Source organism: Crinia signifera, chromosome 4 (genome assembly GCF_055691185.1).
Source record: "Crinia signifera chromosome 4, ASM5569118v1, whole genome shotgun sequence".
Classification (NCBI taxonomy): domain Eukaryota; kingdom Metazoa; phylum Chordata; class Amphibia; order Anura; family Myobatrachidae; genus Crinia; species Crinia signifera.
The window spans coordinates 182,192,103-182,205,096 of record NC_139220.1 but is presented as its reverse complement, the minus strand read 5'-3'; the positions used below and the strand labels follow the sequence as shown (position 1 = coordinate 182,205,096).

The 12,994-nt window shown below is 42.2% G+C and overlaps 1 protein-coding gene across 5 annotated transcripts in view; it reads right to left on the bottom strand.

Annotated features, from left to right (window-relative positions):
• FRMD4A (FERM domain containing 4A) overlaps window positions 1-12,994 on the bottom strand; it is a 432,053-nt gene that overhangs the window by 140,630 nt on the left and 278,429 nt on the right. For all 5 annotated transcript variants that reach the window (XM_083183113.1, XM_083183112.1, XM_083183111.1 and 2 more), the window contains exons 3-4: window positions 12,728-12,822; window positions 3,774-3,866 (exon numbers count right to left, since the gene is read on the bottom strand). In XM_083183113.1, coding sequence (XP_083039239.1) covers window positions 3,774-3,866; window positions 12,728-12,822 — 188 coding nt within the window. The remainder of the gene's footprint in view (window positions 1-3,773; window positions 3,867-12,727; window positions 12,823-12,994) is intronic.

Genomic DNA, 12,994 nt, shown 5'->3' with positions numbered 1-12,994 from the left:
TTGGACCAGGTTGCAACAAAATCAGAATGCTTCTTTGGTGCTGTATGAACTATATCTTCCATGGTTATATAGAAGTCCAGTCTTTGGTAGCGATCCAACATTGATGGAGCCACCACTGGACCCCAATAAAGCAGAACTACTGCTCATTAATTTAAGCACCTAGGTGAATAAACTCATACGAACTGTGATGGAAAATGGAGACTAACATTCTCATAGTGGATGCTTATTGCTTACTACATCCATGGTCCGTTAAGGTTTAGGACATAGTAAGTGTGTGCTGGCAGTATTTTGCCCTTTATTAAAACTGCGGTGACTTTGTGTATCCATCATGACGACATTAGTCTCCTCTTTCAAACAAGGGCACATTGGTATTTGAAATGATCAGTGAAACACTTTACATTATTTTGTTCAATAAATCAGTGGGGGAAAAAAACAGAAATACTGAACAATTGCCCTTATTCTGGTTGGTGCGGTCGAGCCGCATATGCGGCTCCGACCGCACCAGACGAATCCCCGCCCACCCTACGGATCGCCACGGCCGTCCGTACACGGACGGCTGGCGATCCGCATAAAAATGGTGGAGGCTACGCCTCCACCATGGTGGGAGCTGCCCCCTGCATTCGATGGTCGTCGACCATCGAAGGCAGGTCCGCACGCCGCGGCAGCTCCCGCAAGCTGAGACCACACGGACAATCGTCCGTGTGGTAGCTTGTATGGGGGCTGAAAGCTGACATCCGGCGACGTCAGCTTTCCGCCCCCATGAGTTGCGTCATGCCCTCATTAGCATGCGTACGCCCCGCGTTTGCATGGGAACGCCCATGAAACGCGGGGCGTATACATAGGGAAATGAGGGCATGAAGCCCCTCACTCCCCTATACGCCCCCTTTGCGGCGTAGTAAATTTATGTGCGGCGAATTCGCCTGCACATGCGCAGATTGACCTCTGCGCATGTGCAGACGGAAAACATCGGCGGTACGGCCGCACGCGGGCCGTACCGCTCGAATCTGAATAAGGGCTATTGTCTTGTTACTTACTCAGTTTTAACCCCTCCCTTGCATGCACCTGAATAGTATTACTGAACTAATTTGAGCATCTACCACTATCTGTATGAAATACTGAACATGGCTGTGTTCTTTGTTGTGGAGGCTCCAAGAAGGTGTGGTGCTGAAATATAGTTTCATTAACCCTATTTACCCACAATATGACTAAAGGTGCCCATACACGTTACAATTATTGTATACAATATTGTATACAATATCACATCTCATTGCATATCGGTTTTGCGATAAGATCAGATGAGATGAGATCTAGTACAAAATGTATGTGCTGCACATACTTTTTGTACTAGATCTCATCTCATCTGATCTCATCACAAAACCGAGATCGGATGAGATGCGATATTGTATACAATAATTGTAACGTGTATGGGCACCTTAACGACTATGTAGTGGGTTGACACAATTGACAAGTCCCATATTCATACTAATGCAGAACATTATAATTAGTGCATTGTCAAGCTGAATGTGCTGTTGTAGGTTTGCCTCAATATCTGAATAGTAATGTATGTCTTATAAAGTATATACATGATTCCATACAATAATATAGAATATATGCATTATTTTAATTACGATATCACACAACATTTTAGAAAAAGACAGTTACACAAATTAGTAACAACACAGTTATCCTTTCTATTGCCAGGGTTCACTATGCAGTCTGTGACTTCTTGCAGTAACAATGTTAATTAAATGACTACAATTCCTCTCCCATTGGGATCACTTATAAACTCAATTCCTTCCACTATTCCAATAGCCCCCACAGTTGACCATTATTGGCTCAGTGGTGCCATTACTGCACATCCGGGCAGTGGAATAAATAGCACATAACTCAGCACGTTATTCCAGATTTCACAACTGCACTGTTTTCCTTCGAATTCCCAAACCTTTTCATTAAGAACAAAAACTCCACAATACCAGATGGCAGGATAACAGATTTGATTTGTGCAAAGAAGGTGGATGTCAATAAAGTTTTTTGCGCAACATTTATTTATGGTTGCGCTTTTCCATCAGCTTTTGGCTACAATGATTATGCTGCTCCTGATTCTTTAGGGAGAGTGATGGAGATTTGTCAAAGTAATAATACAAATGAAATAAAAATCTAGTGAACAAATTCAAAACTATTCATTTGGATCCAGACTCACGTCTTCCTATGTTAACCTAGGAGACTAATCTACAATGAATCTAATTAATATATTATATCTGATCAGTTTACTAGAAAACATCAAAACTGAGCAGAAAATACGTAATAATATTCAAGTAACATTTTAATAAGAGATTTCTTGGTACTTGTTTCCTAGCAGGGTGCCCAGATTTCCTACGATATGTGAGATGCGATCTCAGTAGTTCATATGATAAAACACCTAAAACACCACCACTCTCCACGTCACCCACGAAGTGTGGCTAGCGGGGCTCGCTCGGGGCTCATTTGCGGGGCTCGCGGCGGCGAAACGCGTCCTCCGACCTTTTCATACCCCCACTATCCACGTTGGCGTGGAGTTGATTTCATATAGTGTGGCGAGCGCAACGAGCCCTGCGAGGATACGCGGAATACATGTAAAGTAATCCGCATGCTCTCACCACGCTTCGGGCTTGGTGGCTCACCACACTATATAAAATCAACTCCACGCCATCGTGGATAGTGGGGGTATGAAAAGGTCGGAGGACGCGTTCCGCCGCCGCTGGGGTGACATGGGGAGTGGTGCTGTTTTAGGTGTTTTACCATATGAACTACTGAGATTGCATCTCACATCTCATGCGATGCGATGTGAGATGCAATTTCACTCAGGCTGCAGTGAATAAATTAACTAAATTAACTACTGAGATTGCATCGCACACATCGCAAGGCACAAAAAGCCATGCAATTCTATGTGCAATACGATTTCACTACGCAGAATAGCCCACTAAGCAAATAGCTTAGTGGGCGCCCTGCAAGGAAACAAGTACCGATTTCTTGATCAGCAAATTTAGACGTTCATAAAAGTAGTTTAGGTAACAGTTTTAGATTTAATGTGAGCTATTCTGTAACACATCCTTATATAAGGTAGTTTCAGATGGCTTTAGTATGAAATCCTCGAGTCACAATCCCAATGGTCAGGATGCTGACAGCGGCAGCCCAACAGACAAACTTTTAGGGGCAGATTTATTAGGCCTGGTGAAGTGATAAAGTGGCTGGTAATAACGCATCAGCCAATCAACTCCTAAATGTCAAGTTATAGACTGAGTTTGAAAAATGACAATTAGAAGCTGCCTGGCTAGTGCGTTATCACCGCCCACTGTCTGGGGACCCGACCTCCTCTTGGGGCTATGGTCTATTTCCTACAGTGCATTTCCATCATTAATCTGGTACATTATCATGCATACATTTTACTACCAGTATTTACTATACATTGCTATTGCACTAAAGTTAAGCCAAACGTCTGTGGCAGCTGGCCACACTCCCTCTGGAGATTAGCCACACCCCTAAAAAAGGCCCCTTAAACTGCATTTCCTGCTGGGCTTTTCACGTCTCAGTCCAAATGTTGATTTTATAATAATACATAGCTTTATAGAATAACATTTCCTCACACCGACAGATTGTTGTCTTGTAATAGATTCAATTACATTTGGTCACAAGTTTTTTTGAATTTCTCCAACTTCTCTATACAGATGAGATACACATTACATCTAGTATTTTTAAAAGCAAGTGACTGCTTAATGTAAAATAACAGAACACACCTGACACAAAAGTAAAGCACCACTGGACCAGACTTTTTTGGGAAATCATGTTCAAGTACTCTCCTGTCCAACTGTAACCAGTTCAAGTGTCCCCTGTCAAAGACAATAATATGTTGTTAATGCAATGCATTAGCATAGTATGAAATAGAAAGCATGCCCCCCCCCCCCCCTTTTTCTTAAATATACTTTTCAACAACATTCTGCATTTATAATTTAAAGTTAAAACAATAACCTTTGTACTTTCACACACATTTAATTTAGGTGAAGACAAAACTTTAATTCATTCTGTGAGGATGGTTGCACCTGTGAGCATGCCTGTGTACACTGAGGCTATAGACATGGCTCCTACAAGCACTCTCTATGGTGTTTACTCGCAGAGGCACAATCACTCTCTAATGGACAAAACCATATGCACTGCAGGTGGGGCTGATGTAACATGTGCAGAGAGAGTTACATTTGGGTGTTTTATTGTTTCTGTGCAGGGTAAATACTGGCTGGTTTATGTTTGCACTGCAATATAGATATCAGTTTGAAGCACAAACCCCACCCAAATCTAACTCTCTGCACATGTTACATCAGCCAGACCTGCAGTGCACATGGTTTTGTCAATTAGAGTGATTGTGCCTCTGCCAGTGAACCAGAATAACCCCCAATGTTATTTGGAAGCCTGACCTATCTCTTCTGTCTGATTGGCATCTGTTTAATATGATTCATTGCAGATTTCCCATCAGTACAACTGTTACCTGTGACACAGTTATAACAGGCAGCTGTTCACACATACAGACAGTGAACACATTCATCATTGCTCTGAGTCTGCTCTTAATAACAATGGCATTATTGTCAATTTTAGCATTCTTAATTAACCATTTAGAATTAAATTAATGGTTTTGTCCTGTAATTTCATCATTATCATCAATAGTATTACCACTTCTTGTGAATGCTGAATTATGAGACTCACAGGTAGGTATATTAGATAAAATACTAATTACATTTGTTTCCACAGGGAAATTTAGCCAAGTTACAGTATTTGTTGCTAGATATACTGCCCTAGGCAATATTCACTTCATCAATGGCATGGCATGTACATGTTAATAGTATGAAATTTACAGCAATTAATATGTCTTTAACTATGAATTAAATAAATATACAGTACTGTACTGTAATTGCAATGCTTGGTAATGAAGCCTGATTCATGCTGTGAGACTATTTTAATTTTTACAACATATCCATTCAAGAAAACTATAATTCCAACAAGGTTTCCATAACAGACTGGAACTGCTAGAATAACTCTATCATACACACTACATGCATGGAGAAGGCAGATCAGTGATTCAAGTTATAAACTAGCATATACCATACTTTATTAGTTTACATTCAGTACCTTGTAACATAGTATTCCTTACACAGCCTCATGATTGGGCACAACTATTCTTACGTAATATGTTGGTGCCTATAACAACTAACTATGTTCAGGTAGAATCTCTTGTATCCGGAGAGCCCTTATATGAAAAATTTTAAAATCCGTGTTTTTTTTTAGAATATTTCGGATAGCCCTATTGGCAAGCCCCGTGGTACTCACTGGGCCCTATGTGACTGTATGTGTGTGCGTCAAACAGAAATCCATTGGGTGCCCTAAAGTGGCCACTGGCAGCACTACAGAGGTGAGGAGCAGCATTTGCCTTTTGCAAACACAGAAAACAGACACCTTGTGCAGGCTGTGCTCTTCTCTCCACTTAAATTACATTCCCGATGTGTGTAAATTTGATTATTACGGACATTGCCAAATGCAATTTGTATTGCAGAGATGTGTTTGATGGTATAACACAGTTGTCTGGTGTAGAGGGCATGTACTATACAGTTTAATAGATTTCTCAGCCGCCAACCTATATTTCAAATTAACTTATTGATTTGAATATTTTTTGCTTCTAGCGTAAACAACTACAAAAAAGGCAGATGCAGAAAGTCAAGTACACAATTAATTGTAGGCCTTAAGTTAACAATTGTTTCATGTACATTTAAATGTGTGCAGAATTAGTGCACAAAGAGGACACAGGACACAAGTTGAAATGCATCTATTACTGATATATTCCTGAGATACAGTCTTAGGTACTGTACTGGTGCTGTTAAAACAGGAATCTATAGCAAGTATATAAAGTTTTAGATTTTTAAACTTACAATTTATTTCTTAAAGTTAACAAATGAAAACAGTTTAGTTATACTCTTGTAAAATGGAATGTGTGCAGCGTCCCCCTGATCAGACTAGACTAGAGTCTACCAATTTCGTGCAACAAATCCAGAGCAATCCATCGGAGTCCAATGTGATTTCTGGACAGAATGACTTCACTTTGTCACAGCTCCAGAATGGTTTGCTCAGTGAAACTGCAGCTTAATACATAATGCATGATTTCAACAACTTTCCAAAACCTTCAACGCAAAGTATTTTAATGAAAACTTCAAAAAGTAGCTGTTCCTCATTAAAACAAGCTGAGAGACTCTTACATTACAGAGAAGGAAAATGTAATACAGGTGGTGTTCACAGGCCGCATAGGAGCAATTCATGAGTAGATGTCACAGACGGTATTACTGATCAAACAACTGTCTATAGAATTTCCTTCCCACTTTATTACATATTGGGAGCTTAATAATGTCATTAGGGAAATGGTCTTTGGAAAGCTAAGTTTGGGACAAAGGGAGATTATTGACCTAGTAGATATAGGGAATAGGGATCCGATGTTGGTTTAACATATATATACATATATATATATATATATATATATATATATATATATATATATATAATTGTGAGTTTGGTAAAAGAGCTGATATGCAGAGCCAAATGTATAACTATATAAGTACAGTTGTACAGTAGGTGCTTTTTATGTGTACACAGCGAAGAATACTTTATAGTACATTTTAAATTAAAGTAGAGACATAAAAATAAAAAATAAATCATAAAACATTTAGGGCAGTATTCAATGCAGCCGGCGATTTCATCTGATTAGGACGGATCAGGCCAATATATCGGATGAAATTGGGCGAAATCGGAGATGTTTGACATCAGGTCCAATCCAATGCGAGTTCCTGTGTGTATATCGGATCGGATCCTATAGATCAGTGGTAGCCAACTCCAGTCCATGAGAGCCACCAACAGTTCACATTTTCCAGACAAGCTAGCTGCTGCAAAGATGTGCTCATTACTGACTATTACACATTTGAAAAGATCCACAGGTGGAGCTAATTAATTCACTTGTGATTCTGTGAGGAGATCTGGAAAACATTAACTGTTGGTAGCTCTCGAGGACTGGAGTTGGCTACCCCAGCTATAGATCATACGTGCAGCACGTATGATCTATCGGAATCAGATAATCCGCAGCACATCGTGGGTGCTTTTTAGCACTCGCAATGCATCTGGCAGCTCCCCAGGAGTTCTTTCACATGCAATAGATCGCATGCGATTTGTCACACATCAAGTGCCAAATCCGATGGAGCCTTCCTGCGTTGCTGCCAGGGGAGCTGAAGGGAAAACAGGGGTGGGGGGCCATCTAGTTTTTCACGCACAAACACACATACACAAGGATCCATGATAACTTCGCAGACCTATGTGTTATTCAGTCGCGGCCGTTGCAACAGAGCTGACTGTGACTGATTAGCAGGCATTTTTCCTGCCTGTGTCAAGCAGGTGAAAAAAAAAAATTCCTCCCTTAGGCCACACATAGCGGCCAAGCAGGTCACATTCAGCGGGATATGCTGCGCCACAAGGAGCCTACACACAGGCTTCTATGCAGCAACCCACATATTAGCGGCAGAGCTGCAGCCACTGGGTCCTAGTGCAGAATGTAGGACCGGATGGCTGGATGGCCAGATTTCAGAAAGAAACCATATTTTAAATGTATATATGTTCATACAGTACATTGTGTGTGACCCCCTCCTCCTCTGCCCTCCAGCTGCATGGAATCCGCTTGGCCACACATTGGGGCAGATTTATTAAGCTTGGAGAAGAGATAAACTGGAGATAAAGCGGAGAAAAGGTAAAAGGAGATAAAGCACCAGCCAATCAGCTGTGTTTGAAAAAGACAGTTGGGAGTTGATTGGCTGGTGCTTTATCTCCTTTTACCTTTTCTCCGCTTTATCTCCAGTTTATCTCTTCTCCAAGCTTAATAAATCTGCCCCATTACATTTTAATGTGATGCAGTCGAACAGGACCTGTTTGGCAGGATATCCCTTCCTGGGTTTATATATTGCGTTTCAACTGCATACTGCTGAAATGCAATGTGATACGCCTTTCACACAGGGCAGTATGCTGACAGATTCTATAGTAACAGCATCATGTCTCTATATGTATCATACATACAGTACAGCCGTATGCACAGAGAAAGGTCACTGTGCACAGTGAGTGTGCATTAAGTGTGATGTGTGAACTCACTGTGCAGTGTCAATAGTGAGTGTGTAATAAGTATGCACTTAGTGTGCAGCCAGTGGGTAGCCTGCTTACATTAGGATGCCCACATGCCAGGCACCTGCTTAGTCAGTCGGTTACATACAGCTGGCGCCCCGCAGCTCTTTGCTCTCTGTAGCCACCACTCTGAGTAACATTCTCCAAAATGTGGCTGCAATTTCTGACGCTGTGCCACTGCCCAGCTCCTCACACAGCTCCATGCTTACTCTCACACCTCCAACTGCAGTTCCCGGCTTGGAGCCATCCCCGGGGATCAGACATTACCTAGAGGGGTGAGTGTGGACTGTGGGTGATGTCAGGCGCCTCCATCTACTCATGCAGCCAAGTCTGTAAAAGTAACTCTGAAATGCAGGTGTCGCCGGTCAAGGAGAGCCCAGACCGTGGAGTGGCAAGTACAGTCTGGGCTGCCTGGTTCCCTGTGTGATCCTTCCTGAACTGCCACTGGGGATCGGTCTGAGTGTTGGGTCCCTAACCTGTGAAACTTGTTAGCGCCTCTGACCAGTCGTAGAGATTTATTTATTTATTTATTTGCAGTTTCTTATATAGCGCAGCAGATTCCGTTGCGCTTTACAATAGTAGACAGTGATAAAACAAACTGGGTAACAGACAGACTTGGAGGTAGGAGGGCCCTGCTGCAAGCTTACAATCTATTAGGTATATAGGGGGGAAACACAAGGACAGGCATCAGTAATAGCATAGCAGTCCCAACAAGTTACAAGTCCAGAAGGGAAGCTATATAATACATAAGTGCCTCAGAGGGTTATGCGTGTAGAACTTAAATATGATAGGCTTGCCTGAAGAGGTGAGTTTTCAGGGAACGCTTGAAAGTTTGGAGGCTAGCGGAGAGTCTAATTGTGCATGGAAGGGCATTCCATAGGATGGGAGCAGCCCGATGAAAGTCCTGTAATAGTGAATGGGAGCTAGTGATCCGTGCAGAAGAGAGACGCAGATCTTGTGCAGAGCGTAGTGGTCGGGATAGGAGATATTGTGTGATAAGTGCAGAGATATATGCTGGTGCAGTATGGTTAATAGCTTTATATGCAAGTAGAAGTGTTTTATATTGAATACGGTAATATACAGGCAACCAATGGAGGGACTGGCAGAGCGGATCAGCAGACGATGAGCGTCTTGCAAGGAAGATCAGCCTAGCAGCAGCATTTAAAATGGATTGCAGTGGTGAGAGTCTGTTCTTGGGAAGTCCAGTTAGGAGACTATTGCAATAATCAATGCGGGATATAATGAGTGCATGGATAAGAGATTTAGTAGTGTCTTGTGTGAGATACGGTCGTATTTTGGATATGTTTTTTAGATGCATGTAACATGATTTGGAGACAGATTGAATGTGGGGAACAAAGGACAGGTCAGAGTCGAGGGTGACCCCTAAGCAACGAGCTTGTGGGGTAGGGTAGATTTTCGAGTTGTCAACAGTGATGGAGATATCAGGATGGTAACTGTTCTTAGTTGGCGGGAATATAAGTAATTCAGTTTTGGAAATATTGAGTTTGAGTTGGCGAGAAGACATCCAAAGTGAGATGGCAGAGAGACATTCAGAGACTCGGCCCAAAACCACTGGTGACAACTCTGGGGTTGATAGATAGATTTGAGTATCATCCGCATATAAGTGATACTGAAATCCGAAGGAGCTGATTAGTTTGCCAAGCGAGGAGGTATAGATTGAGAAAAGCAGAGGACCTAAGACTGAGCCTTGCGGAACTCCGACTGACAGAGGTAGTGAAGAGGAAGTAGAGTCAGAGAAGCGAACAGTGAAAGAGCGATCAGATAGGTAAGAGGTGAACCAGGAAAGGGCTGTATCATTAAGACCTAGGGAGTATAGTGTTTGTAAAAGGAGAGTGTGATCCACAGTGTCAAACGCAGCAGAAAGATCTAGAAGAATAAGCAGTGAGTAATGGCCTTTAGACTTAGCTGTTACCAGATCATTCACCACTTTAGTCAGTGCTGTCTCAGTGGAGTGTTGAGAGCGAAAGCCTGACTGAAGCGGGTCTAATAGGGTGTTGGAGTTAAGAAAGTTTGTTAGGCGAGAGTAGACAAGTCTCTCAAGTAGCTTGGAGAGGCATGGGAGCTGAGAGATAGGACGATAGTTAGAGAGAGAGTTAGGGTCAGAATTGTGTTTTTTCAGAATGGGAGTAATCGCTGCATGTTTGAGCAGAGACGGAAAAGTACCAGTAGCAAGAGAGAGATTGCAGATTTTAGTTAAGGTTGGAATAAGCACAGGAGATAGATTTTTAATGACATGTGCAGGTATAGGATCTAGAGGAGAGGTTGTAGAGTAGGAGGATAAGAAGAGTGCTGATACTTCCTTTTCATTTGTGGGCTCAAACGAAGAGAAAGTGCCAGAGGGTTCAGGTGTGGCAGAAAGAGGGTTAGAGATTGTGGAGCATACCATTTCATCTCGGATGTTATCAATCTTGTCCTTAAAGTAGGAGGCAAGTTCTTGTGCACTGATGGTAGCCGGTGGGGGAGGAGGGGGAGGGTACAGAAGAGACTTAAATGTGTTAAAAAGTCGCCTAGGGTTGGTGGCATGAGAAGAGATGAGAGATTGGTAGTATGTTTGTTTGGCCGTGTCCAAAGCATTGCAGTAGGAGTGGTAGCTAGTCTTATATGTGAGGAAATCAGTAATATTACGAGATTTACGCCATTGGCGTTCAACTTTACGTGACTGATTTCGTAGTTGTCTTGTTGTGTTGGAGTGCCACGGTTGGCATCTAAGCCTACGTGGGGTATAATGGGTAGCTGGAGCCACTTCATCAAGGGCTGTTTCAAGAGTCTGGTAGAGGTGGGAAACAGCAGAGTCAGGAGAGGTAAATGTAGAAATTAGTGAGAGCTGTTGTTGCAGGGAGGTGGAAATAAACAACACCTGTGCTGGACTGCTGCCATCGGTGTATGTCCAGTTGTCTGCAGGTGAGTGCTGATTTCCACTGTATGGAGCCCTTCGGGAGACTTGGTGAAACCTTCCTGTGTATGTGTCCTGGACAGGGCCTCTCACTCCCTCCATAGGACACTGGCAGGGGCTAGGCTGCTGCTGGGAACTTAAGTAGATGAGGGCACCGCAGTAGCTAATACACTGAGTACTAGGTGATTTTGCAGCCTGCTCTCTCAGTTCCATATTTTGTACCCATTCGGGTAGCAGGTATTGTGGTATAACCACTGTGAGTACACACATACATTCAAATGTATGTGATGTACCTGTCACCCGGTCCTTCTGTTATCCTGCTGAACAGTGGCATACTGCGGTTGGATCCGATGGCTCAGCAGTTCAGCAGGATATGTGTAGAGACGGCCACATAGACCGACATGTGCAGCTGCCTTCCTGCCAAACAGGTCCCCTTGAAAGGGGCCTGTTTAAATGCAGTTTGTGGCCCTAGCCTTACTCTTTTTATTCTATTTTACACTTATTTTTAAAAACATTTTTTATGTATTACAGTAAAGACATTGTATGCAAGGGTGGGATAGTAAATGACAGTAATAGAGATTTGATGATGCACAGCTCAAATTAATATTGGCATACCACACACACATTTATTTATTTATTAGGGATTACTGAGTTTAGACAGAACATGAAGCTCCTGCTAATCAGCAAATGACATGCCAAACATCCGTGTTGGATTTGGACTGTGTGCTGTTTTAGACCACTGAAAATTAATTCCTAATGAATTATTAACTCCCTGGTAGCTGTGCACTTAAGCAGCCCATACACGCTGCTTTGTGGGCGTGCTGTACTAGCACGGATCACATTGCATTGCATTGCATGTTGTGCATGCAATGCGATGCAATGTGATGAAACCTAAAGGTGCCCATACACGTACCAATTACCCGGTACTTTTTGTGCTAAAATAGCATTGCATCGCATGCACAACAATGCTATTTTAGCACAAAAAGTACCGGGTAATTGGTACGTGTATGGGCACCTTAAGTACAAAAAGTATGTGCAAGCACATACTTTTTGTACTTAGGTTTCATCAAATTGCATCGCATTGCATGCACAACGGATGCACATGCAATGCAATGCAATGTGATCTGTGCTAGTACAGCATGGAAAGCACGCCCTCATAGCAGCGTGTATGGGCTGCTTTAAGCTCATTTTTACCCCCTCTATATCTTAGGCTAAATAAATAATTACTGCTGACTTTTAATTAATGCCACTGTGAACACAACCACCCTCTTTTGTAGAATATACAAATATGTTGAGAAATTAATGACTCTTAAACTGCAGAAAATCACTACTATATTGTTTTCATTTTTTTTCCCAAAACTTGCGCTTCCTGGTCAGTGTATACAAACCCCAGCCAGCAAGTGATGTCCAAGAGGGAGATTTAAACACCTCTTAAAGAGGACAAGTGCAGGTATCACCTATAGCAACCAATCAAAATATCAGAGCAATCATTTATCTAGTGGTGATAGGCAAAATCTGATCGGCAACACATCCACATGTTCTCTCCTCTTAAGAAACAATTTATAATTTGCTGCAAGTCTCACTTACGTTTCATCTGTAAAAGATATTCCAAAATATTCTTTCTCTTTCAGGTTGAAATGTGATGCCACTAGATCAAGCAGCTCCTTGGCTAGCAGCTTTGGCTATAAAAGAAGAGAAATCCAGGTTATTAATGTGGTACAATGGAACGAACTCATGTCTGCACGCAAATGCAATTGTAATTTAGATTTTCAGGGATATGGAACTGTTAATGTTAGCAAGTGAAGCTGCAGCCCAGAAAAGAAGACAGACCCCACCGGAACTATCGGAAAGTCA